At 43.9% G+C, this 27,610-nt stretch overlaps 3 protein-coding genes and 2 long non-coding RNA genes across 5 annotated transcripts in view; 3 read left to right on the forward strand and 2 right to left on the reverse strand.

Annotated features, from left to right (window-relative positions):
• Positions 1 to 1,247: 1,247 nt before the first annotated feature.
• Positions 1,248 to 3,256, reverse strand: LOC125716541 (G-protein coupled receptor family C group 5 member B-like). Its single transcript, XM_048988970.1, has 4 exons — positions 3,120 to 3,256; positions 1,887 to 2,882; positions 1,734 to 1,792; positions 1,248 to 1,417 (listed from the first exon to the last, which is right to left on the reverse strand). The coding sequence occupies exons 1-4, from the start codon at positions 3,181 to 3,183 to the stop codon at positions 1,352 to 1,354; spliced, it is 1,185 nt and encodes a 394-aa protein (XP_048844927.1). The 5' UTR covers positions 3,184 to 3,256; the 3' UTR covers positions 1,248 to 1,351.
• A 2,441-nt stretch (positions 3,257 to 5,697) lies between these two features.
• LOC125716579 (uncharacterized) overlaps positions 5,698 to 27,610 on the forward strand; it is a 32,461-nt gene continuing 10,548 nt past the window's right edge. The window contains exon 1 of the mRNA XM_048989050.1: positions 5,698 to 5,713. The gene's annotated coding sequence lies outside the window, so the exon portion shown is untranslated. The remainder of the gene's footprint in view (positions 5,714 to 27,610) is intronic.
• LOC125716542 (G-protein coupled receptor family C group 5 member B-like) lies at positions 11,097 to 13,503 on the reverse strand. Its single transcript, XM_048988971.1, has 4 exons — positions 13,025 to 13,503; positions 11,735 to 12,718; positions 11,583 to 11,641; positions 11,097 to 11,266 (listed from the first exon to the last, which is right to left on the reverse strand). Exons 1-4 carry the CDS (start codon positions 13,086 to 13,088, stop codon positions 11,201 to 11,203), a joined length of 1,173 nt encoding a protein of 390 aa, XP_048844928.1. The 5' UTR covers positions 13,089 to 13,503; the 3' UTR covers positions 11,097 to 11,200.
• On the forward strand, positions 12,023 to 26,411 carry LOC125716583 (uncharacterized). Its single transcript, XR_007384357.1, has 2 exons — positions 12,023 to 12,114; positions 22,987 to 26,411. It is a non-coding gene; the product is annotated as an uncharacterized LOC125716583 (long non-coding RNA).
• Positions 15,843 to 17,165, forward strand: LOC125716585 (uncharacterized). The gene is made up of 3 exons (XR_007384360.1): positions 15,843 to 16,299; positions 16,684 to 16,739; positions 16,845 to 17,165. It is a non-coding gene; the product is annotated as an uncharacterized LOC125716585 (long non-coding RNA).

Below are 27,610 nucleotides of genomic sequence, written 5' to 3' on the forward strand. Positions count from 1 at the left end.
ACCTGCCTCAAGTCTGCCCCCATCAGGCCCGTCCCTAAACAGGCAGCGGTCAGGACCCTGAATGACTACCATCCAATGGCCCTGACCCCCATCATCATGAAGTGCTTTGAGCGGCTGGTCCTAGCACACATCAAGAAGAACATACCTCCCTCCCTGGACCAACATCAGTTTGCCTACTGGTTAAACAGGTCATCTGAGGATGCCATTACATTGGCCCTCCACACTGTGATCCTGGTCCCCACATGGGAAAACTGTATTTTTTTTAAATCTGTGACTGCAATAAAAAATACTAAAAATGCAAAAACCCTTGCATTTTGTTTGGTTACTTATGGTTATGGTTAGGGCTGGGTGGGGGTTAAGCTTGTCATTGTCAGCATTAGTATTTTTCCCATAGAGATGAATGAGCAGTCCCCAAAAAGCTATGATTACATGACCACGTGTCTGTGTGTGTAGGTTAAGTATATATTACATTGTGAAGACCGATTTTTTCGATCCCCACAGGGGGAAACTCAGTTTCATAAGAATCTGAATGCAAAAAAATATATAAAGATGCCCAAAGTCTTTTAGCTGTTTTTTTTTACTTACGGTTCAGATTGTCATTGTTGGATTTGGGTTTTTCCCATAGGACTGAATGGGCAGAATGAGACCCTTCTTTGTGCCTACTTATAGATTTCAGACTCACCATAACCCTGCCTTGGATAAGAAATCATACGAAAGCGACGGAAGTGGAAATTAATATATAACCACTTTAAAATGCACTTTTAATATAGTGTATATATATAAACATGTTGAGTAAAGTGATGACATAACCAGGGATTGCCAACTTGTCCACAGAAGAACAAAAGGTCTGTGACATGGTAAAAAAATGCATTTTGGTCACAATGTGCGTCAGAATTTCCCATAGTATTGACCCCTGAATATAACTGTCATGTTTACCTGATTAGACTTCAATAAAAATCAAGTAAAAATCAGTCTAAAACCATTGTTTAAATTTTGTCTTGCCGATTACTCAGCAGTGTTGTGGACGTAACACAGAGCATAGCAGGTGAGCGCCCAAATAAAGGGACTGTGCTCCTTCGTATTAAAATTAAAAATTAAAGCTTTAGTAAATTATATTAAATTGTGGATATAAAATACAAATTAATTCTAGAGAATCTCCAACATGAATCTTCTTATATATCATATAGTGAATACAATTAAATGCTTATTTAACCCTTTAGCAACAAAACACACCAATTACACAGATGGTCATAAAAATTACATATTTTAATCATGTAAGTATTAATAATCTTGCAGATGTCCAGTGGGGAGCAGCAGCTGGTCCATGGCCAATTAAGCAGAGCCATCCTCCTCAAAATCCAGATGACTGTGTATGCCAAATGTGATATATTCCGGTGGAGGTGGAGGGCATGGGCTCCTGCAGATGAGAAACAAGTATTTACTGACCTTATAAACATCCTTCAGCAGTTCAGCGGTGACACTTAAAAGTTTTGACTGGGATTGCTGAGGGCTACTTGTGTATACATGCACCCCCTAAACAGCATGATGTAACTCGGACTGATGGGGGTGCAGCCCAGTTCTAATTTGACCTGCATCCATGGTATTTAGGATCTGGTCAGGTGAGGTCTGAGGAACAGGGAAAGGCCTGTAGACCAAAGCTGAATGTTCAGTACAGTGTTTGGGTTGCCCCCTTGTGTCTGTGTGTGAGGTGCTGAATGAGGAGATGCACTCACTGCGTTGCTGCTCATCTCCATATGGAAGGATGTGCTGGGCCACTGACTTTCTGAACCAGCTTCATGTAAGAGTGGGAGGAAATAGTGAAGGTCATGCTCTCTCTCAAACACACAAACAGTAGGTCAATGTAGTAAAAAAAGAAAGTACTGTACCTGAGCTGCTGTGTGATGGAGAGCCCTGGCTCTCTACACTAGGCTGGGGGGACAGGGGAAGGCCCTCTTCCACACTGGCTTCCCTCGAGCGGGGCTGGGCCTGCATGGCAATATCAACCAGACCCGAAGGCTGTGAGGCTGAGCGCAGGCAGGCATGAGCTTCAGGAGTGGCATGGAGCACCAGCAGCAGCCAGGCCTGCACCACCAGCATCTTTGCCAGCATCTCGTCTTCCTTGTTAGGGGACTGGACAGGAAGCGATTTGTTGTATAGCTGGTATGTTAAAAATATGGCCCACACCACAGCAGAGATGTAGCACATAATAAATAGGCTGAGAATTCTACATTTCCACTGTGGCTGCCCCCGAGTCAGGCCACGGGTCAAGGCAATTGGTACTGCCAACACCAGGGTCACCACGTATATGCAGACCAAGCTGATGCGCAGCGGCTGATACTGACAAACGGGCAGGCCTCGGTGTAGTGCAATCGCCAGGATCCACTCAACACTAGCAAGACCCAGCACTACAGCCAGGCCTATCGCCACCCCCGCCATGGCCCTGAAGCAGGGGCACCGGAGCAATCGCACACCCTGGGTCGCTTGGTATGCAATGCTAAGGAGTAAGAGTGCCCCCCAGAGGGAGTGTCGGGCAATGCACACATGCTCTTCACTCTCCATGACATGGACAAAGCTAAGAGCAGAGAGCATGCTAATGGTGGCTAGGAGCAGGATCAGCGGTGCCACTCCGCTGCGAGCCTCAGGCTCTGTGATGCGTCGCAGGCGGCACAACAACACCAGGGCCAGGATCAGCGAGGCCAGGACCGCCACGCCTGCCGCCACTGCCACCGCTACACCCCACACTGCGTCCAGGTCGCACAGGTTGGTGAATGGCCTGGTTAGGAGGGAGCCACAGCCTCGAGGAGAAGCCTCATCCTCTGCAAAGCTGTGGCCCACCAGGGAAAAGATGAGGAGGATATGGAGCACTGAAGGAATTGCCATTGCTATGGAGAAAGAGACGAAGAGATCATTTTGGGTCTGAACAACATACCATCAGTGTTTAACTACTGTAAAAAAAGTACTGTGAGATAAGCAGGCTTCCACCATATGGGGAAAAAACGAAGAAGGCAAAGGATATATTTGAGTTTTTCAAAAACAAAAGGACAAGTGGATTTCTTTATAGCTGATTTGCAGGTTTAAAGTACACATTTCGGATGGGGGGGGGGGGGGGGGTTACGTACCTTGTTGACGTCTGTAGTCTTCACCAGCTCTCAAAACACACCAACCTCCTGAGTTCATTTTCATACAAATGCCAAGTATTGCGGTGAACTACGTATATAAGAACTCTTGTCACGTGACGATTATTACGTCTTTTAGAATCTCTGAGACGTCAAAACCGGCACTTCGAAAAAGATAACGTCATTTTGAATACAAACAAATAAAAACTTCAAACAAAAACAAGCAAAAAGTGGCAAATGGTAAAAAGCCTGGACATAATTAATTACTAGGATGTACAGGTCAGCTCTACATGCTCTATGGTAAAGGGGTGACTTTTTTTACTTGATGTCAGATATTGTGACCCCCGTGTGACTTGTGAAAAAGCAGCAATACATCATTCAAAACGTCTTTTCGCCGTCTATACACACTTCTAATGGTGTTTTCAAATTATATCGAGCATTCCTGATTCCAAAAGTAAATGTAGAGCACCAGACTACACGGTATCGTGTATCACAAAATTAATCGGCGTGTTTCCGCTGTGCATTTGGGTTCGGTGTTCATTAGGAGGGCGGGGTCTGTTACAGTCCTGCTTCGGACTGCAATGAAATCCTTGTTGAAATCCGCAACGTAAGTCTTCTTCTTCGCTTCGCTCACAATACCTCGGTCTGCCCAGCGCTTCAATATTTATAAGCTAAATAATTGTTGATTTCAGCGCACCACCAACGGGCAACTCTGATGTTTCGGCCACACCATCCCCACCGTCCCGTGCATTACTGTCTTCGTGAGGACCTAAGTCATTACAATATCTTGATTTTATAGCCCGAAAAAAACACACACACGGACAGACTGTTAACTTTTAAAACGCTGCATTGAAGTACTTAAATAAACATTACCGATATCTTTAAATATTTACTGGCCATATATTTCAGACATGAAGCAGCTTTTATAAAAGCCACACACTGGTTTTATGGCGCCGCTAGATTCACCATGTTCTCATGAAGCCCAGAACACTGAAAGTCCACAAAAATAATTGAGAAATGGACAGATGGGGTTTGGTGGCTTATCAAAATAGATATACTGTAAAACGGAGACAGTTAAGACAACTTAAAATTTCAAGGCAACTTACTGCACTAGATTTTTGAGTTTTGAGGGCAACTCAAACTTCTACGTTTTTAAGAAAACCACCTATTGTTATGCCGAGTAATTATTTGTCGTTCCGATAATTTATCTTTCATATCTATAAAAACTTCAAATGTTTCGTTGTACATACTAAGGATTGCTAACAACAAAAGTTGTTCCGACCTATTCTTTTCTTAAGGTTTATCTTTCATATGTGTAAAAACGTCAAAATTTGAGTTTAGCATGCTAAGGCTTCGAAAGGCAGGTATTATATAACAAGTCATATAACAAATAACTAGGTGGTGGCTTTATAGAAAAAAGGCGAAATTACCTTTACCTTATTGTATAATTACCTCAGTTATGTAATGAGTACTCAGCTCAGCCATAACGGACAGTTAGAAGTGGAACTTCTGATACTTAAATGTATAATTACCTCAGTCGAGGAACGTTAGCTACTCTTCTCATATGGCTATTTATGTGTTTGTTCATCCACGTATAAATTTATTGGTTACAAAAAATAAATGAAACACTGGCAAGGTTTAAACTGATTCATTATATGTATATAAACTTAGCACAAAAAGTAAGAAAATTTGTGTTTGGCCGATTATTTCTTTGTTGTGACAAGACTTGTTGGCAATACATCTTATACCATCGGAAAGCCTGTTGATTTCCCTTTAAAGAGTTGTAAGGAGGGGTGGCATGGTGGTGCAGTAGTTAGCACTTTTGCCTCACACCTCTGGGACCCTGGTTAGAGTCTCCGCCTGGGTCACATGTGTGTTTGCATGTTCTCCCCATGTCGTTGTGGGGTTTCCTCCGGATACTCCGGTTTCCCCCTCCACAGTCCAAAAACATGCTGAGGCTAATTGGAGTTACTAAATTGCCCGTAGGTGTGAGTGTGCCCTGTGATGGGCTGGTCCCCAATCCTGGGTTGTTCCCTGCCTCGTGCCCATTGCTTCCGGGATAGGCTCCGGACCCCCCGCGACCCAGTAGGATAAGCATTTTGGAAAATGGATGGATGGATTTGTAAGGAAAACGCATTTGTGGACTGAGTAGAGTTCAATATGTGGGTTGTTTATTTAACTATATTTTCTATTCAGATTAATTTCATGAGTGTTTTCTTGGAAAAAAAGGAAATTTCTAAGTGAGCCCAAACTTTTGAACAGTAGTGACGAATACAATTAAATTTATATATAGCCAAAAAACACAACAGTCACACAGATGATCATGTACATTATGTTTTAATCATGTAATGATTACACTGTTGCAAATTTATTCCAGGTCTTCTCCCAATGGGCAGCAGCAGTGGGTCTATAGACCAAACCTGCATGTTCAGTTCAGTGTTTGGGTTGCCTCAGTGTGTCTGTGGGTGAGGTGCTGAATGAGGATCTGCAAAACTGCTCTGCTGTTCATCTCGGTCAGCTCGTAAAATGCATGTGGAAGGAAGTGCTGGGCCTTGGTTCTGCACTTCCATTCCTCTGACTTCCAGAGCCAGCTTCATGTAAGAGTGGGAGGAAATAGTGAGGGTCAATGTAGTAAAAAAAGAAAGTACTGTACCTGACCTGCTGTCATTGAAGACAGAGTCCTAGCTCTCCACAATCCACTGGGGGGACAGGGAAATTCCCGCTTCTAAGTTGGCCTTCCTTAGGTGGGGGAGGACCTGCACAGAAACAACGTCATTGGGATCGGAGGGCTGCAAGGCTGGGCGCAAGCAGATGTGGGCCTTAAATGGCATGGAACAGTTATAGCAACCAGGCCTGTGGCACCAGCACCTCCGCCTGCAAGTGGTAATTCCAGCTGGTCATCTCATTCATGAATCGATAGTAAAAGAGACAGGTGATCCACAGCATGGTGGAGGTGAAGCTCATGACAAGGGGCAGAGGCCAAGGTCATCGGCACTGCAATGAGCAGGGCCAGCCGTACACACAGACCAAGGCCATACATAGTGGCTGATACTGAGGGACCGGCTGACCTGGGTGCAGCACTATTGCCAGGATTCACTCAACAATGGCAATACCCTGCATTATGGCCAAGCCCACCTGGGCCTTGAAGCAGGAGTGCCAGAGCAGTCACACACCCTGGGTCGTTAGGTATGCTCAGGACACATAGCACCCCCAGAGGGCGTGCCAGGTAATGCAGTCATGCTCAATGACATACCAAAGCTAACGGCACAGCATGAGGACGGTGGCGAGGACGCGGGCCTCTGTGATGTGGCACATCAGCACTGGGGCCAGGCTCAGCAGGGCCAGGGCCACCCCACCTGCTGCCACCGCCACACCCCACACTGCATCCAGGTCACATAGTGCAGGGAAGGGCCAAACACACACTGTAGTCAAATCTTTGTGGGGACTGTCCATTCACTGCTATGGGCAGTGAATCCCACAATGACAACCTTAACTCCTGTCAAGCCCTAAGCTTCACCATAAATAACCAAACAAAATACAATTCTTTTGGCAGTTTAAATTTTTTGATTGCAGTAATAGATTTTTATGAAATGGAATTTCCCTTTGTGAGGACTGAAAAAAAAATGCCCCCTACAACGTCAAAATAATAGATTTTTAATGTATATCTAACCCACAAACACATAGTGTTTTGCTATTCTCTCTAAAGATACGGTTTGTGATCCAGACACCTCCCTTACCCCCACCCATACAGTCGTACATCCACCTTTATTTAGCAGCGTGTAAGAGCCTGCAAACAAACATGTATAGTTTACCCACCATTTTGTTTAACAGCTACACCACTGCTTCTAACTTATGGCCTATTTTTTCTGGTGTAGATACCATGTTGACCGTCAGCCTGTACAGGAGAAGCAGATTTAGAACATAGGTGTGTGGGCTGTTAAGAGAGCATCACAACATGTCAGTAATTTCCACTGGGGGGGTTCATTATCGCTTTTAAAGATCAAGCCCACGACTTATCGTGCTTGATGACTAAGGCAGGTATCTGCTTGCACTTCCTGAAAAGTGAGTGGGGGGGGGGGGGTGGGATATGAGGGAAGTGGAGACTATTCTGCAGTCACTTTAATCACTGTACAACTACACTTGCTGTCAACAGGGCTGTGTGTGGAGTTGAGCATCGCCGCAGTACAGGGATACTACATCTTTGGTTGGATTGACCATAATCTGGTGGTAGACACACACACACACACACACACACACACACACACACACAGCAGAGTTCCCCCCTTCAATGTGCATCGTATGTTGAGGTGAGGACTTGTTGTATATTTGGTATGTTTAAATACATACCACCATCTTCAACAAATAAAAAGTCCTTATAATTTTGTACATGGCATATAAAATGTTTCTGATTCTGATCTAGTATGATACATATTTGAAGACAAATCTCTGAGAGTTAATGTTTGCGATATGAGTTTATGTAATTGATTTTGAAATTGCTGACATTCCGAATCTGAAACCTTTATGCCCCATCAAACAAACTTTACTACACTACAACCAAGCATTACTTTGAAATAATATTCATAACACTGCAAGAAGTATTAGTGACTGAAAAAAAAGGCTTTGTGTCATTTGTGGTCATCGCCCCTCCCCTCCATGTCCCTTCTAGATGTGAGTGTGGGATGCCGAGAGACAGCGAGTAACTTCACTTGTCTTTACTGCAGCAATGGAACTGGGACACAAAACAGCCGTTGGACTCATGACAGGTAAAGACACAATCAGCGTTTCTATAGAGTTTGTGTTACGCTCACATTCATCAAACTTCTTTTTTTTTATTATTTCAAATTTTACAGGAAGTAGGAAGTAGTTTTGCTCTACATTAACTGCACCTTCATAATGCCTTTATAATGCACAAAAACTTTTTTTTACTAATTATTTCAAATTTTACAGGAAGTAGGAAGTAGTTTTGCTCTACATTAACTGCACCTTCATAATGCCTTTATAATGCACAAAAACTTTTTTTTACTAATTATTTCAAATTATACAGGATGTAGGAAGTAGCAGTTGAAATATATATAATATTTTTAGCAAGAGATTCAAGAGTTGTAAAACATATTCTTAGGAATTCTTTAGTCTTTTATGTATGACTCTTCTTGTATTGCCTCTCTTGTTTGACAGCAATTACTTAGATTCACATGCTTTGATATTGTATGCATTAATTGATAATTTACCAAAAGTTGAATAACCAAAAATGCACCTCTGAATGCATAAAATATGCTAATCTAACATTCCAGTCATTGACTAACCTCGATTGGAATAAGCAGGCACCGATACAGACTGCAAACAAATAGCTACATTCAGTCTCACTTGTTTGTATATGGCAAGAATGATAAATCATTACCTGCATTACATATGGAATAATTACCTGAATCAAGGAGGGGATTATCAGCAGTTAACATAAATGGCCGCAGAATATTATGCTGTTATTTATCAGCTGATTAAGGTTCTTGGTCAGCATGTCTAGTTAGTTTAATTAATGTTTCTCTCCTTTAACATTAAAAAGCATCTCCACCGTGCCCAGAAGTCTGTATTTCAGAGGCACATGCAGCTTTCTGTCTGTGATTAACTTCTCTGACACATATCCTCTCTTCCCCATCGTCACAGTGTTGGCGTGTGTGGAAGCTGCTGTGGGCTGGTGCACAGTGTCCCAGCCTCAGGAATCCTGGGCCACCACCGGGGACTCCCTGACACTCAACTGCACCTTCCAGGTGCCAGACGAGTCTAGGGTTCGAGTGACCTGGTCTCATAGTGATGGATCCCAGGGAGGCCGTGTGCTGGTGTCCTCCAGCATTCGAGACAAGAGAAGAAACGTATCAGACGATGGGGACCCCAAAGAGCTGGTGTACGAGGAGGGGGGACACAGTTGGTCCAGACTGACTCTAAGGAATACTAACTTCAACAATCAAGGGATCTACTTCTGTGAGGTGACAGTGGAGATCCCACACCTAGAGAAATGCTCCGGCAATGGAACGAAAGTTCTAATTGGTAATTTGGGACACATAATGTCACCACAATAGGTTGTAGTGATACGTGGGGCTGCAACAAATAATAGAAAAACCTCATTTTACTTCCCCATGGAATTGTGATGAGCGTAAACTAGCTCACATACATCATGTATTTATTATTGGCAAGGTTTCTAAAAGGAGTGACTGTAAACGTAGCGTGACAATAAAGTCTTCCTTTACCACTTCCCTCCACAGAAACTCCGCCTGCAGATACAGAGGGTAAAGTAGAAGCTCTCTTTGTGTGTCTGTATTTGCACACATTTCGGGAGGACAGGACAGGGCTGCAGTGAGCTGATAGAGGAGCGTGTTCTGTGTGCATGCTCTTTAACAGGACACACATCTGAAACATATATTTTTTTCATAGTACACAGACTATGACACCACAAGATTATATTTTTATTTTGGATTGACCATTTATTCTTCCTGATGTCAATGTTTTCCTTACATGACATCAGATCTGTGGTAGGTGAGTCTGGCCTCAAGTCTCCATATGAATGGAGTCAGTCTTGTCACACACAATTCCTTGTATTAGGTTTTGACCCCGGCTCAAACATTATTCTAATATACATGCAGCATGGTTTTTCAGACCTGTGGTCAGCCTTTCAAAATCCTATTTCTACAGTGCTAGATTTGTATTAGCCACTGTCCGCACCTGCCTCAAGTCTGTCACCATCAGGCCCGTCCCTAAACAGGCAGCGGTCAGGACCCTGAATGACTACCATCCAATGGCCCTGACCCCCATCATCATGAAGTGCTTTGAGCGGCTGGTCCTAGCACACATCAAGAAGAACATACCTCCCTCCCTGGACCAACATCAGTTTGCCTACTGGTTAAACAGGTCATCTGAGGATGCCATTACATTGGCCCTCCACACTGTGATCCTGGTCCCCACATGGGAAAACTGTATTTTTTTAAAATCTGTGACTGCAATAAAAAATACTAAAAATGCAAAAACCCTTGCATTTTGTTTGGTTACTTATGGTTATGGTTAGGGCTGGGTGGGGGTTAAGCTGGTCATTGTCAGCATTAGTATTTTTCCCATAGAAATGAATGAGCAGTCCCAAAAAAGCTATGATTACACGACTGTGTTTGTGTGTGTGTGTGTGTCTATCTGTGTGTGTAGGTTAAGTATATATTACATTGTGAAGACCAAGTTTTTCAATCCCCACAAGGGGAAACTCAGTTTCATAAAAATCTGAGTGCAAAGTAAAATCTGAAGATGCCCAAAGTCTTTTAGCTGTTTGGTTACTTACGGTTCAGATTGTCATTGTTGGATTTGGGTTTTTCCCATAGGACTGAATGGACAGAATGAGACCCTTCTTTGTGCCTGCTTATAGATTTCAGACTCACCATAACCCTGCCTTGGATAAGAAATCATACGAAAGCGACGGAAGTGGAAATTAATATATAACCACTTTAAAATGCACTTTTAATATAGTGTATATATATATTTAAACATGTTGAGTAAAGTGATGACATAACCAGGGATTGCCAACTTGTCCACAGAAGAACAAAAGGTCTGTGACATGGTAAGAAATGCATTTTGGTCAGAATGTAGATCAGAATTTCCCATAGTATTGACCCCTGAACATAACTGTCACGTTTACCTGATTAGACGTCACTAAAAATCAAGTCAAAATCAGTCTAAAACCATTGTTTAAATTTTGTCTTCCTGATTACTCAGCAGTGTTGTGGACGTAACACACAGCATAGCAGGTGAGCGCCCAAATAAAGGGACTGTGCTCCTTCGTATTAAAATAAAAAATGAAAGCTTTAGTAAATTATGTTAAATTGTGGATATAAAATACAAATTAATTCTAGAGAATCTCCAACATGAATCTTCTTATATATCATATAGTGAATACAATTAAATGCTTATTTAACCCTTTAGCAACAAAACACACCAATTACACAGATGGTCATAAAAATTACATATTTTAATCATGTAAGTATTAATAATCTTGCAGATGTCCAGTGGGGAGCAGCAGCAGGTCCATGGCCAATGAAGCAGAGCCATCCTCCTCAAAATCCAGATGACTGTGTATGCCAAATGTGATGTATTCCGGTGGAGGTGGAGGGCATGGGCTCCTGCAGATGAGAGACAAGTATTTACTGACCTTATAAACATCCTTCAGCAGTTCAGTGGTGACACTTAAAAGTTTTGACTGGGATTGCTGAGGGCTACTTGTGTATACATGCACCCCCTAAACAGCATGATGTAACTCGGACTGATGGGGGTGCAGCCCACTTCTAATTTGACCTGCATCCATGATATTTAGACTCTGGTCAGGTGAGGTCTGAGGAACAGGGAAAGGCCTGTAGATCAAACCTGTATGTTCAGTGCAGTGTTTGGGTTGCCTCATTGTGTCTGTGTGTGAGGTGCTGAATGAGGAGATGCACTCACTGTGTTGCTGCTCATCTCCATATGGAAGGATGTGCTGGGCCACTGACTTTCTGAACCAGCTTCATGTAAGAGTGGGAGGAAATAGTGAGTGTCATGCTCTCTCTCAAACACACAAACAGTAGGTCAATGTAGTATAACAGAAAGTACTGTACCTGAGCTGCTGCGTGATGGAGAGCCCTGGCTCTCTACACTGGGCTGGGGGGACAGGGGAAGGCCTTCCTCTATACTGGCCTCCCTCAGGCGGGGCTGGGCCTGCTCCCGAACATTATCTGTACCCGAGTGCTGCGGGGCTGGGCGCAGGCAGGCATGGGCTTGAGGAGCAACATGGAGCACCAGCAGCAGCCAGGCCTGTGCCACCAGTACCTCTGCCTGTAACTGGTCCTTCCAGCTGGAGGACTGGTCAGGAAACACTTTTTTGAATTGATAAAATAAGTAAAACACCCAAATAAGGAGTGAAGCGATGCTCATGAGGAGCAGACACAAGGCCCGGCATATCCACTGTGGCTGCCCCTGAAACAAGCCACAGGCCAAGGTCAATGGCAGTGCTAGGAGCAGGGCCAGCCCGTACATGCTGGCCAAGCTGAAATGTGGCGGATGGTACTGGCAGACGGGCTGGCCCGGGTGCAGTGCAATTGCCAGGATCCATTGGAGAATGGCTATGCCCTGCATTATGGCCATGCCGATCAGCACCCCTGCCAGGGGTCTGAAACCGGAGCACTTGAGCAGTCGTGCACCCTGGGTCGCTTGGCATGCTGTGGCCAGGACAAACAGTGCCCCCCAGAGGGAGTGCCGGGCAATACAGACAGTGTCGTCCCGCTCGATGACATACGCAAAACTGAGGACGCAGAGCATGAGGACGGTGGCGAGGAGTAGGAGCAGCGGTGCCACCCCACTGCGAGCCTCAGGCTCTCTGATTTGACGCAGGCGGCAGAACAGCACCAGGGCCAGGATCAGTGAGGCTAGGGCCCCTATGCCTGCCGCCAATGTCACTGCCTGGCCCCACACTGCATGCAGGTTACACAGCGGCCTCTTCAGGAAAGAGCCACAGCCTTCAGGAGAAGCCTCATCTTCCGCAAAGCCGCTGCCCACCAGGGAGAAGATGAGGAGGATATGCAGGAAGGAGGGAAATGCCATTGCTGACAGAAACAGAGAGAGACGACAAAATTATTTTATGGGTGGAAGAGGCATTAGTCCATTATAAACAGTGTACCACAATGTAGGACACATCACCTGTCACTTTTGTGACATCTCAGCAACATACTATAAGTGTTTAACCACTGCAAAAGAGTGTACTGTGAGATAAGCAGGCTTCTACAGTTTAGGAAAACAAATAGAGAATTTTCTTATATATCTGAGTCTTTCAAAAAGAAAAGGAGGAGTGGATTACTTTATAGCTAATTTGCAGGTTTGATGTACACATTTCGGATAGGGGGGTTACGTACCTTGTCGACGTCTGTAGTCTTCACCAGCTCTCAAAACACACCAACCACCTGAGTTCATTTTCATACAAATGCCAAGTATTGCGTCGAGCTACGTATTTAAGAACGCTTGTCACGTGACTATTATTACGTCTTTTAGAATTTCAGAAACGTCAAAATTGGCACTTCGAAAGAGATAACGTCATTTTGAATACAAGCAAGAAAACTTCGAACAAAAACAAGCAAATGTGGCGAATTCGACTTCCTGCACCTAATTGTTCCCTTGAACATCTTTAAGGAACCCTAAGGGGAGAACCTTTATGTGTTTGTCGCAACCGATTGTATTGTAAGGAAACTAAGTAAGACTTTAAGAAAAATGTTTTGTGCAACCGCCCATGGTTCCAAGTTCCTTTGCGGTCTTCACCGAGAACTTTTGTAGCTTCTGGCCACTTTCGTGTGTCGTTTTTTCACGGCATAACAGGACCTTAATGTTAAATAATTTAAATAAGCATGTTAGACTCAAAACTCGTAGGTTAAAGTTAACAAGTAATTTCATAAGAAACTACACCGCCACCCTAAAATTGGAAGATGAACAAGTCGTTTTGTTAGTTCTTTATTAGTAATGGGGGGAATAGATTGTGATCAAAATGGTGTACAGCATCTTATTTACATGTAATTTCTACGACGCGCGACTATAGATGGATAGTTCGAACTTGATTAAATAAATGCATGTATGTATAAACAAACAAATAAATATTGTACGAAAGGTTCTCTGGCTGTTAAGGATGTGGTATCCAAATCTCTTGTTATTTGGTTAATCTTCATTAATTCAGAAAGGATACTATTCGGAAGCAGCCATTCGTTTATTGTTTCCCTGGTTGTACATGGGGCACGCAGGGAGCGAATTTAGTTGCGGTCTCCATTTTTTCTTTTCAGTAGTATTAAATATATGTCTTGTTAGCTTTAGCTTCGCGGTTGTAGCGAGCAGGCATACGTTTGTGAAAGACCTGTTTATTTACTTGTATAGTACAAAACAAATGTGTACTACTCCGCTGCAGAGGTGGCGATTTCAGGTCCAGAGAGTACAAATCCAGACCCAGATTTTGTTTCAACCAACCACTTGAGTATAAAGAGTCACAGTCACAGACTACCCAACTGGTTGGTTGAAACAAAATCTTGGTCTGGATTTGTACTCTCTGGATCTGAAATCGCCACCTCTGCTCCGCTGCATACTGAAACATGCCTATCAGCCTTGTACTACAACCTCCCCTGGACCGGAGAAGGCCCTCCCCCCTGCAAAATGGGGACCGTCGCATATAATAAATACACATAAATTTATATTGACATAATCCATCCGAGACTCGTTTCCTAGTTGGAATATAATAATGGGAGTTGTTAATTGACTTGCTATTTTATATATCTTTCATCTTTTGTATACATTCTTATTATGGTTGGTGTATGGTGTAATTTCTAATTTTTTGAAAACAAAATCTGTAAAATCCCTACAAAACACTTAATTTACAATACATAGTAAATATTTTGAAGTCAAACTAAGCTGTTCCTTTCGTATTTAATGGTTTTCTGTTTGAGGAATTTGCAACAAAACTGCAGTGCATGATGGGTAGGATGTCTAACGTCCTCATCCGTCTGATGACATACGTTAAGACTGGGAAGGTGCGTAATGTTCATACCTGGTTGCGTTTGTTTGTCCAGAAAGTAATTCAATTTCGCCGCGTAGGTTACGTTCTTAAAAACTGCTTGGATATATCCCGATTATATGCCGTGGACCTTTTAATTTGTTTGCAGTTTCGCCAGGTAGACTACCTTCTTTAAACTGCGTTTAGTTAGACTACATATTTCGGGATGTTTATTGTAGTCTTTGTAAATATGTATATAGTTTAACCTAACCCAGTCACTTAAGTGAGCAAGCCAGCTCAACTAGGTGTCGGTCCCAAACCCGGATTAATGGGAAGGGTTGGTGTCAAGAAATAAAGAGAGTGTATCTTCACTGCATCACTGATGTCAAAATGTGGGAAATATGTGGTTATATAAATAAATGCGTTAAAATAGGTTAATGATTCTGTGCTGTCTAAATTGTATAAAAAAATCTAGGCATAGCCAAACAAATCTCCTGTCTGAAAAGGCGTAGAAAACGCAATTTAGCCACTAAAACGTTACAGTTTTTGTGAGGGACAGTCCATTAATTCTACCAATTTGAATGTGTAATTGAGCATGGATGTTGTTTTCTATCCTACCTGGTGTCTGATGAGCTACACAGGTCTGCTTTGGGTAAATACCAGAAATAGGTGTGGCTCATCAGAAGCAAGGTAGGATAGAAAACTACTGGATAGCAGTTCTCCAGGACCGGAGTTGGAGACCCCTGTTGTAGTCCATCTGCCTCAAGGTTCCACACGTTGTGCATCCTGAGATCAGGTCATGTCAGTGGCCTTTACTACGAAGCAGGGTTACTGGCTTGTCGGGGTAAGTTGTCCGATTTAAAGTAATCTGGGCAAAATGTACGTGAACGAATACGAAGTCCATTTAAACTGTGGTTCGACAAGTTATCCTAATAAGCCAGTAACCCCGCTTCGTAGTACAAGCCACAGGTTGGGAAGCATGTGCTGATGCAGCTTGTTGTTACACCCACCACCCGGCTGGCAATATACACAGTCCAGCCCCACACTGGAAATGGCTGGTTTTGATTACTTATGGCACAAGAAGTTCAAGCGATGTCTGCCCTTCGTGGGTGTGGCAAAAAGGTGGAGGCGCGCGGCCGGAGAAACGGAAATCGGTGGCTGTTTTCTTTGTGGGGTCCGCGCGCTTATGCGTTAAATGGGGGGGGGGGGGGGACTTCTTTTTTCTTTCTCCAGAAACCTAAACTAGGGCACAAGCCGTGTTTGCGCTTTACCTTGTATGCGGTTGCGGATTGGTGAAATTGTACCGCAGTAAGGAGTTTTTTTCCCAAATGGAAGAGGCGCTGCAGCCGACGACAGAGCGCGTGGCAGAGTTACCGAACTGACCGGGAGCTCAGACTGTCCTGAGTGCGCGGAATGACTCTCTCATTTCGCTGTGATAAGCAGGAAGAGGAGACGGGTTTTCTTACGATAAGGGATATTTGGCGTTTTTCTTCTGATCGGTACTGCAGCGAGACTGAGTGTTGTATGCGGTAATCTCTGGGCCGCGGAATGGTGACGCCCGTCATATTCGCCTGGGACGGAGTTATATGGACGCTTGAACGGACTTTTCCTTGCCCTGCCGTACAGCCATCCTCCAGGGCCGCAGCTCACTGCCTCAGACTGGTAATGTTACTCTAAACAGTCCAGCTACTGTTGTATGTCGCTATAAAATGTGAAACCTGTTTCTTTGAATACGTTCGAATATATTCCCGAGTAATCCTCTTGAAGGGAATCACTACTTATTTTTGTTGTTGATGTTCTTGATTTACTATAGTGAAAAGTTTATTTACTTTGGTTTACAACCACAAAGACCAGACGTCTGTTGGTTTATGTGCTTTTATTATTTCTGTATATACCTGTATCAGTAAGGTTAACTTTTGTTAGTGTGTGTCTTATTTCACTGAGGAGTTGTTGACTCTTACCCTTGAACCTGTGGGAAAGAAAAGGGGGTTACCTAAAAGGAAAAATAATATACTTTTATAGTTTACACTCTGTTGTATTTTCTAGTGTTATAGTTACCTAGGAGTTGGAGCGCCTCATCCATCCTGCTGGATCTGGTAAAGGTGAGTCCATTGTTATGTCTGATAAACATTCTAGCACATATCACACAAGTACGTTGGCCTCCTTGTCTCCTACGTCCGCTGAAGCCTTCCTTTCCACATATTTAGCAAACACACCCACCTTTTGGAGCTTTGCAGCAAGATAGGCACAAACATGCTCTCACCTGAGATTACTGACGATAAAAGCACTGAGTGTGGCGATTCGGATCCTGAGATTCACCCAGTCTTCCTCGGTAATCCCTACACTTGTACGAGGCAGTGCGGTACACACCACCGCCACGCACTGTTACAGCTATGTGGGTGTGGCCTCTCTCTAAATACGATATAATGTACTGTACTCGTCCTTCATAAGTATTGGTTTTTGAAATAAAGATTAAAAATGGTTTACTTAAACACAAGCATTGCCATAATTGATCAGTTAATTGTGGTGGCCACTATACAGTGTGGATGATTCACGCCCCCATGTGATGCTGTGCGATTTCAGCACGCTACTTGGAGTGGGGCGCAATTTAAAACATGAATTATTTCAGGAAATTCCCATTTAATATTTTTGGACTGCTGGTAACTGAAACTGTAGGAAGCAAAACCACAGGGAGACCACTGTGAACATTTACAACCTCAAAAACACTGACCTGGTTAAGGCATAATATTTTGAAAGCCTTAATTGGTTCGACTCAAATTTTAAGACGTTTTATGACTTTTTAATGTCCCGTGACACCTTGTATACATTTATCTGCCCTAACATGTTCTTCCTAAAAGAAACAGGCCCTTTCTGCCTGTTTTTATGTGAAAATACATTATTCTGCTATACATACAGCATGGATTTCAGAATTGTGACCAGCGTCTGCTTTCTGTGTGCTTGGTTCTTAATTAATCTTCAGATACTTAGTGAATATTTATTTGATTATAATATACTATTACACACTGAGGTTCCCCCCTCATTCTTATCACTTTATTTCACCTAATAAAATTATGAGCCTGGCCAGCTCGTCCCCTGCCCACATGTAATGCCCAAAATTTGGGATATCTCAGTGCGTGTTAGAGCTCAGCCGTGGGAGGGAGCGCGCATCGCCCGGCACTTTCTCGGGACTTACATGTTGGTCTCCTGCCAGGATTGAAAAGGGCTCCCCAGTCTGAGTGAGGGTAGGTGATGATGGCACGTCCGAGTGTGAATAGCTTTGCAGTGTCAATGTGTTGGTTCAATCAATTATCACAATAACTATAATATCAATTTGCACTTTCTATGTACGTCTGTTTTTTATATATACCTATAATCTCTTGTATTGGCAGTTTTATTCCTCTTAATGATATATGTATATAACTATAATTATTTGATATCACTTGATAAGGGATTATTTTGCATTGCCTTTGATCCAATGTCTTGGAATTGATTCTAATGCAATGTTGTTTTGTATTGCTTGTAATGAATAGTTTTTAGAAGCACTTAAGTGTGCCTGTTTGTTCCTTCAAGAGCCCTATATCACCCTCAAATCACCTTAAAACATTCTGTGATATCCTCTACTGGAGGAATTGACCCCCACCACCACCACCACATTATTGTGCTGGAATTGTTCCTTCCAGAATCTATTTCTGCAGTTCTAGATTTATGTTGTGATGATCCTAAATAAAATTAAAGCTCGCATATTTGCTTCTTGCAGATCACGTGGTCCTGTTGGCGTTGTTGGGTGGTGACCTGCAGCCTGCACTGGGGCGGTTTGCAGCTGAGTGTGAAGCAGCCAGGATGAGGATCAGCACCTCAGTGTGAGGCCATTATTCTCGACTGAAAAAGGGTGGATTACCATTTCCTGGTGGGGGATGAGTTGTTGCTTCAAGTGTAGGAGTTTAAGTACCTTGGAGTAAGAGAAGGGAACAGGAGATCGACAGATGGATTGGTGCATCATGGGCAGTAATGCAGACGTTGTACCATTCTGTTAGGGTAGAGAGTTAACTGAGCCAGAAGGCAAAATTCTCAATTTACCAGTTGATCTATGTTGCTACCTTCACTTATGGTCATTAGCTCTGGGTAGTGACATAAAGAGTGAAACTGCAAGCATGAGTGGCAGAAATGAGTTTCCTCCATAGGGTGTCTTGGCTTGAAGAGAGGGTGAGGAGCTTGGACATTTGGGAGGGGCTCAAAGCAGTGCTACTGCTCCTCTGCATTAAAAGGAGCCACTTGGTGTTTTGGGCATCTGTCTAGAATGCCTCCTGGATGGCTACCTGGGGAGATGTTTTGGGTATGTTCAACTGGGAGGAGGCCCCAGGGCAGACCGAGGACACGCTGGAGTGATCTCTTGGCCTGCCTGGAAATGCTTTGGTATTGAGCCAAGCCACAGGCCCAGGTCATCGGAACTGCTATGAGCAGGGCCAACCCGTACATGCAGATGAAGGCAATTTGCTGTGGCTTGTACTGACTGACCTGCTGGCCTGGATGGACCACAATTGCCAGGATCTATTCAATAATGACGATACCCTGCATTATGGCCAAGCCTATTGCCAGCGCAGCCAAGGCCCTAGAGCAGGAGCGTGCCAGAGCAGGAGCGTGCCGGAGCAGTTACACACTCTGGAAAGTTAAGTATGCGATACTCAGGACATATAGCCCCCCCCCCCCCCCCCCCGAGGGCGTGCTGAGCAATACACACACGCTCATCACTCTCGATGATGTGCACAAAGCTGAGAACACAGAGCATGCAGATGGTGGCGAGGAACAGGAGCTTGCCTCAGCCTCTGTGATGTGCTGCAGGCGGCACAGCAGCGCCAGGATCAGCGAGGCCAGGACCTGTATGTTCAGTGCAATGTTTGGGTTGCCTCAGTGTGTCTGTGGGTGAGGTGCTGAATGTGGAGCTGCACTCACTGCGCTGCTGTTCATCTCGGTCAGCTCGTACATCTCCATGTGGAAGGAAGTGCTGGGCCTTGGTTCTGCACTTCCATTCCACTGACTTGCTGATCCAGCTAAACGTAAGAGTGGAAGGAAATAGTGAGGGTTATGCTCTCTCTGAAACACACAGACAATATAGCAAAAAGAAAGTACCATACCTGAGATGCTGTGCGATGCAGAGCCCTGGCTCTCTACAATGGGCTGGGGGGACAGGGGAAGGCCCTCCTCTATACTGGCTTCCCTCGAGCGTGGCTGGGCCTGGATGGGAATATCATCTGGACCCGAAGGCTGTGAGGCTGGGCGCAGGCAGGCATGAGCTTCAGGGGTGGCGTGGAGCACCAGCAGCAGCCAGGCCTGCACCACCAGCATCTTTGCCAGCATCTCATCTTCCTTGTTAGGGGACTGGACAGTAAGCGATTTGTTGTCCAGCTGGTAAGTAAAAAATATGGCCCACACCACAGCAGAGATGTAGCACATGATGGCCAAACTCACAATCCTACATCTCCGCTGTGCCTGCCCCCGAGTCAGGCCACAGGTCAAGGCAATTGGTACTATTAACAGCAGGACCAGCCCGTATGGGCAGACCACGCTGATACGCAGCGGCTGATACTGACAGACAGGCTGGCCTGGGTGTAGTGCAATCGCTAGGATCCACTCAAGAATGGCAAGACCCAGCACTACAGCCAAGCCTATCGCCACCTCCGCCATGGCCCTGAAGCAGGGGCACCGGGGCAATCGCACACCCTGGGTCGCTTGGTATGCAATGCCAAGGATTAACAGTGCCCCCCAGAAGGAATGCCGGGCAATGCACACATGCTCCTCTTGATAACGTGGACAAAGCTGAGAGCACAGAGTATGACTATGGTGGTGAGGAGTAAGATCAGCGAGGCCACTCCACTGCGAGCCTCAGGCTCTGTGATGCGCCACAGGCGGCACAGCAACACCAGGGCCAGGATCAATGAGGCCAGGACCACCACGCCTGCCGTCTCTGCCACCGCTACACCCCACACTGCGTCCAGGTCGCACAGCGCAGTGAAGGGCCTCTTCAGGAGGGAGCCACAGCCTCGAGGAGAAGCCTCATCCTCTGCAAAGCTGTGGCTCACCAGGGAAAAGATGAGGAGGATATGGAACATGGAAGGGAATGCCATTGCTGACAGAGACGACAAAATCATTTTAGGGGTGGAAGAGGCATTAGTTCATTATAAACAATATACTGCTATGTAGGACACAGCACCTGTGACAAAGTCAGATCAGCATAGTGTCAGTGTTTAACCACTGCGGAAAAATGTATTGTGAGATAAGCAGGTTTCCACAGTTTAGGTAAACAAATGGAGAAGCAGAAGGATACATCAGTCTTTCGAAAGCAAAAAAGTGGATGAAATTAATATTTTTTTCTTAATTCCCACAATTTTTTACTACTAGCCTACTGGAATAGTTCAGTACACAATGGGAGTACAAGTGCAACGTGCTTTTCTTTTGTATCCAGCGTACTGGTGGTTGGTATTTTTGTACATAATTTGAGCATAATTTGCAGTCTTTAAAGGACACATTTCGATAGGGGGTTACCTTGCCGAAGTCTGTCGTCTTCACCAGCTTGTAAGTCACGATATTCACCTATGCTCATTCTCATCTGAATTCCCAAGTATTCTTTTAGCTACATGTATATATAAGAATGCTTGTTAGGTAATGATCTGATTATTGCGTGTTTTAGAATCTCGGCAACGTCAAAACCGACACTGAAAAAAACCAACACCGAATAAAAACAAGCAAATTTCTCAAGTCGCACTTCCACTAGTATGCTGATGTACAAGATCAGTAGTGGGCCATTACAAATTCTCAAAATATCTTAAATTCCACTTTTGCCAATTAAGTCCTTGAAAAGTATTACACGGTGGTCCCTCCTTATCGGTGGTTTTGTTTCCCGTGGTTTCAGCTACCTTGTCTCCGAAAATGTTAAATGGGGAAAAAATAATCAGTTTTAAACTGCGCCAGGCTGAGCAACCTGATGAAATCCCACACCGTCCCAGCCGGGGTGTTTTATCGAGCAATGCTACCTATTGCGACGTGCTGTCGAGCCTTTCTGCGCATGTGCAGTTCCACCGTTTTGGGGTTTTAGGGGTTTTTGGGGGTTAGGGTAAGGGTTGGGGCTATCGATTAGCACTACGGTAACTCAACTCGTCAGAACACCGGATGTATATCACCCCTCCATCCAGCGTATCCATACTGTTGAGTACCCACCTCGGTTATCCGATCTATTGTCGCGGTATGGTAATGCTTGTCTTCAAGCAATTGTGTTTTTTAGAGAGGGATCACATTCACATAACTTTTATAATGGTGTATTGTTATAAATGTTCTACTGCTGTTAATAGAACATCATAGTTGTCTCTTATTGCCCCTAATTTACAAAATGAACTTTATCATAGGTATTTATGTCTAGGAAAAACGTAATATGCTGTATGTAGGTTGCGGTGCTCTCTGTGGTTTCAGGCATCCGCTGGGGGTCTTGGAATAAGGGGTGGCTACTGGATTTAGTCTAATGTTGAAAACCATCTAATGTTGAAAGTTTAAATGTGACTCTCCCTAAGGGGTATACTACCAAGTCTGTTTTTAATCACGGACCTTTGATTTCCACAGGCAGAGATGCACATAGCAGTCATTTTGCATTTTGAGCCCTTTCGCTATGTGTGCTATATCATGTTCATATCTATGAAAAGAGATGATCTCTGCGATAACGAGATATTGGTTCAGCATTTTGAAATTTTAATTAATTTTAGGATATTTGCACTTTCATCTCGCGTTTGCTTGCTTACATGCACTGGTGGTGAATGGATACAGTGCAGTTACTAATAAAGATGGATAGAAATACATAATCAGAAAATCAAGTAGTCCTCCCCAGCTTCCATTGCTGTAAGAATGGGAGGAAATAGTGAGGGTCATGCTCTCTCTCAAACACACAAACAGTAGGTCAATGTAGTAAAAAAAGAAAACACTGTACCTGAGCTGCTGCGAGATGGAGAGCCCTGGCTCTCTACACTGGGCTGGGGGGACAGGGGAAGGCCCTCCTCTATACTGGCCTCCCTCAGGCGGGGCTGGGCCTGGATGGGAATATTATCTGGACCCGAAGGCTGTGAGGCTGGGCGCAGGCAGGCATGGACTTCAGGAGCGACATGGAGCACTAGCAACATCCAGGCCTGTGCCACCAGTACCTCTGCCTGTAACTGGTCCTTCCAGCTGGAGGATTGGCCAGGAAACACTTTTTTGAAGTGATAAAATAAGTAAAACACCCAAATAAGGAGTGAAGCAATGCTCATGAGGAGCAGACACAAGGCCCGGCATCTCCACTGTGGCTGCCCCTGAAACAAGCCACAGGCCAAGGTCAATGGCAGTGCTAGGAGCAGGGCCAGCCCGTACATGCAGGCCAAGCTGAAATGTGGCTGGTACTGGCAGACGGGCTGGCCCGGGTGCAGTGCACTTGCCAGGATCCATTCGACGATGGCTATGCCCTGCATTAAGCCCATGCCGATCAGCACCCCTGCCAGGGGTCTGAAACCGGAGCACTTGAGCAGTCGTGCACCCTGGGTCACTTGGCATGCTGTGGCCAGGACAAACAGTGCCCCCCAGAGGGAGTGCCGGGCAATACAGACAGTGTCGTCACGCTCGATGACATACGCAAAACTGAGGACGCAGAGCATGAGGACGGTGGCGAGGAGTAGGAACAGCGGTGCCACCCCACTGCGAGCCTCAGGCTCTGTGATTTGACGCAGGCGGCAGAACAGCACCAGGGCCAGGATCAGTGAGGCTAGGGCCCCTATGCCTGCCGCCAATGTCACTGCCTGGCCCCACACTGCATGCAGGTTACACAGCGGCCTCTTCGGGAAAGAGCCACAGCCTTGAGGAGAAGCCTCATCTTCGGCAAAGCCGCTGCCCACCAGGGAGAAGATGAGGAGGATATGCAGGAAGGAGGGAAATGCCATTGCTGACAGAAACAGAGAGAGACGATAAAATCATTTTATGGGTGGAAGAGGCGTTAGTCCATTATAAACAGTGTACCACAATGTAGGACACATCACCTGTCACTTTTGTGACATCTCAGCAACATACTATAAGTGTTTAACCACTGCAAAAGAGTGTACTGTGAGATAAGCAGGCTTCTACAGTTTAGGAAACAAATAGAGACTTTACTTATATATCTGAGTCTTTCAAAAGGAAAAGGAGGAGTGGATTACTTTATAGCTAATTTGCTTAGGAACCCTAAGGGGAAAACGTAAAGGTGTTTGTCGCAACTGATTGTATTGTAAGGAAACTAACTATGACTTTAAGAAAAATGTTTTGTGCAACCGCCCCTGGTTCCAAGTTCCTTTGCGTTCTTCACCGAGAACTTTTGTAGCTTCTGGCCACTTTCGTGTGTCATTTTTTCACGGCATAACAGGACCTGGGACCTTAATGTTAATTAAGCATGGGAGACGCAAAACTCGTAGGTTAAAGTTAACAAGTAATTTCACAAGAAACTACACCGCCACCCTAAAAATGGAAGATGAACAAGTCGTTTTGTCAGTAGTTGTTTATTAGCAATGGGGGGAATAGATTGTGAGTAAAACAGGGCACAGCATCTTATTTGTATATAATTCATATGATTTATTTATTTATTTCAATAGTGCAGCACGACACATGAAATAGCCCTTGAAATGCAAAATGTAACTTTGACCGATCAGGATATGGAGCTCTCAGTGATGGGTTGAGTGCTTCCAAGAGACATACATGTCTCTAGTGGCGGCATTTTAGAGCAATCGGGCAATGAGCCGCAGATGAAACTACCGCGGAGGATACGAGCGCCAAAGGTAGCTGTCCCGAAAGTATTTCGCTGAACAACTTCACAGGATGGCTGTATGGGGGTACGTTTCCCAAAACCTCTCGTTAGCGTCTTACATAGGTGTACCCATTCAATCAGCAACTATGCTTTTGGGAAACATATTTCAGGGTCACTTTTGGTATTCTCATTTGTAGCCTGCTCTGTGGCAGAAGTTCCTCGAAGTTTGCAAACACATTGTTTATTAACGTCGTACTCAGAAACAGCTGCCACCACTGCAGCTTCTTCGGACAACCTTTGTTTGCTCTCTCAGGTCTATTATCGGCAGCACCTATTTTCATATGTAATAATCAGCATTTTTTCCATACCACTTCTATTAAGCTTTATGGGGAGATGGATATATCCGAATCTGTGGGTAAAAGCGAACCATCAGCGGATCCCATATATATATGATTTTCGTGTACTTAACAGTACAATATGGAGGCTCTAGAAATAGCAAGAGGTGATCCTCGGATCTTTGTGATCAGGGTAACTTATTGGTGAATTGCATGTTGATGATGTCATGACAAAAATGTTAAAATCTTCATCTGGTCAAAGTTTGTTTAATAACACACAAATGTAGGGCTTTGCAATATGATCAAAATCTCATAAACAGGTGCTACGGGAAATTATTCTCCCCCGTGTTCCCTCGGCATAGGTGAATAAAGTGAGTTCGGTACATGGAACTGACATGCCGTGAATCTGAAACGCCGTCGTTATGCTTCTTTCAAGAACTAATATATCCTGTGTATGTGAAAAGAAGGTAGCGTTGCTGATTGAAATAAACCTAGACTGTTACGTCAAAGTCTTAACCACGAACCCGAGTTTAGTATAGACTAAGAAACTAAATGGAATAGGAACGAACAAACATCTGACAGATTTTTTTTCTTTTCTTCTTGGACAATTCCGTGTCAATTCAACAGATTTTTACAACATCTTCATTCACATTGGGGGACACATTTAAGACTTTTTGTACGTATATTTTTAAATGATCATTTAAATTTGGCATAAAGGGGGACCATAAAATCATCCACTTGCCTTTTTACTTTCGAAAGACTCAGATGTATAATGCTTCTTCATTCGTTTACCTAAACTGTAGAAACCTGCTTATCTCACAGTACATTTGGTTGCAGTGGTTAAACATTCCCCGCGACCCAGTAGGATAAGCGGTTTGGAAAATGGATGGATGGATGGATGGATGGTTAAACACTGATAATATGTTGATCAGACTTTATGCAAGTGATGTGTCCTACATATATGAGAGAGAGAGAGCGGGGACTTCTCTCAACATGTTCAAACATGGTACAACTTGTAAACTCTGGCAAAACACACATGTAGTACTTTGTGCCGTTCTGTGAAGTCCTAAAAATGTTCAGAAATAAAATATAAATATGCATTTACTCTGAAATATGCCCATACATTCTTCATTAGGAATTATATACTATCAATACAGCCAAATATTACATCACTGAAAAACTATTGGTGAGAGCAAATTTCTAAGTGCATTTCTTAAAGCAGCATTAGTAAGTTCATAAGACAACCCTTAGTTGTTTTATACTTAGATCTTTGTTAACCACTGTTATGCAAAATACCTGTATTTTACAATAATTATAACAAATGGGCCGTTTCTCAACAACATGTGATGTGAAAATTTTGAAGTGCTGAAATCAGCATCACAAAATCAATCTGGCACCATAAATTATAAACAAAAAGCTTGTGAACCAGTGTTGTGGCTGAGTCGTCTCCTGAGGAATCCAAAAACCCTGTGTGTTGTACTGTTAGGGCCAGTGTTCTAGTACTCGAGACCTGTCTTGTCCCGTTTTATGTGATAATACATTATTCTATTATACATGCAGCATGGTTTTTCAGACCTGTGGTCAGCCTTTCAAAATCCTATTTCTACAGTGCTAGATTTGTATTAGCCACTGTCCGCACCTGCCTCAAGTCTGCCCCCATCAGGCCCGTCCCTAAACAGGCAGCGGTCAGGACCCTGAATGACTACCATCCAATGGCCCTGACCCCCATCATCATGAAGTGCTTTGAGCGGCTGGTCCTAGCACACATCAAGAAGAACATACCTCCCTCCCTGGACCAACATCAGTTTGCCTACTGGTTAAACAGGTCATCTGAGGATGCCATTACATTGGCCCTCCACACTGTGATCCTGGTCCCCACATGGGAAAACTGTATTTTTTTAAAATCTGTGACTGCAATAAAAAATACTAAAAATGCAAAAACCCTTGCATTTTGTTTGGTTACTTATGGTTATGGTTAGGGCTGGGTGGGGGTTAAGCTGGTCATTGTCAGCATTAGTATTTTTCCCATAGAGATGAATGAGCAGTCCCCAAAAAGCTATGATTACATGACCACGTGTCTGTGTGTGTAGGTTAAGTATATATTACATTGTGAAGACCGATTTTTTCGATCCCCACAGGGGGAAACTCAGTTTCATAAGAATCTGAATGCAAAGAAAAATCTAAAGATGCCCAAAGTCTTTTAGCTGTTTTTTTTACTTACGGTTCAGATTGTCATTGTTGGATTTGGGTTTTTCCCATAGGACTGAATGGGCAGAATGAGACCCTTCTTTGTGCCTGCTTATAGATTTCAGACTCACCATAACCCTGCCTTGGATAAGAAATCATACGAAAGCGACGGAAGTGGAAATTAATATATAACCACTTTAAAATGCACTTTTAATATAGTGTATATATATATAAACATGTTGAGTAAAGTGATGACATAACCAGGGATTGCCAACTTGTCCACAGAAGAACAAAAGGTCTGTGACATGGTAAGAAAATGCATTTTGGTCACAATGTAGGTCAGCACCCCTGAACATAACTGTCATGTTTACCTGATTAGACGTCACTAAAAATCAAGTCAAAATCAGTCTAAAACCATTGTTTAAATTTTGTCTTGCCGATTACTCAGCAGTGTTGTGGACGTAACACAGAGCATAGCAGGTGAGTGCCCAAATAAAGGGACTGTGCTCCTTCGTATTAAAATAAAAAATGAAAGCTTTAGTAAATTATGTTAAATTGTGGATATAAAATACAAATTAATTCTAGAGAATCTCCAACATGAATCTTCTTATATACCATATAGTGAATACAATTAAATGCTTATTTAACCCTTTAGCAACAAAACACACCA

The sequence above is a fragment of the Brienomyrus brachyistius genome, chromosome 21 (genome assembly GCF_023856365.1).
Source record: "Brienomyrus brachyistius isolate T26 chromosome 21, BBRACH_0.4, whole genome shotgun sequence".
In the NCBI taxonomy this organism is placed as follows: domain Eukaryota; kingdom Metazoa; phylum Chordata; class Actinopteri; order Osteoglossiformes; family Mormyridae; genus Brienomyrus; species Brienomyrus brachyistius.

What these genes read in the sequence shown, in the direction of transcription:
- LOC125716541 (XM_048988970.1), bottom strand. Translation starts at nt 3,183, where the DNA reads ATGAAAATGAACTCAGGAGGTTGGTGTGTTTTGAGAGCTGGTGAAGAC. An exon ending in AGACTACAGACGTCAACAAG is followed by an intron (nt 2,883 to 3,119) that starts GTACGTAACCCC and finishes CTTTCTCCATAG; the next exon opens with CAATGGCAATTCCTTCAGTG. An exon ending in TCCATCACACAGCAGCTCAG is followed by an intron (nt 1,793 to 1,886) that starts GTACAGTACTTT and finishes TCTTACATGAAG; the next exon opens with CTGGTTCAGAAAGTCAGTGG.
- LOC125716542 (XM_048988971.1), bottom strand. Translation starts at nt 13,088, where the DNA reads ATGAAAATGAACTCAGGTGGTTGGTGTGTTTTGAGAGCTGGTGAAGAC. An exon ending in TCCATCACGCAGCAGCTCAG is followed by an intron (nt 11,642 to 11,734) that starts GTACAGTACTTT and finishes TCTTACATGAAG; the next exon opens with CTGGTTCAGAAAGTCAGTGG. An exon ending in TGGAGATGAGCAGCAACACA is followed by an intron (nt 11,267 to 11,582) that starts GTGAGTGCATCT and finishes TCTCATCTGCAG; the next exon opens with GAGCCCATGCCCTCCACCTC.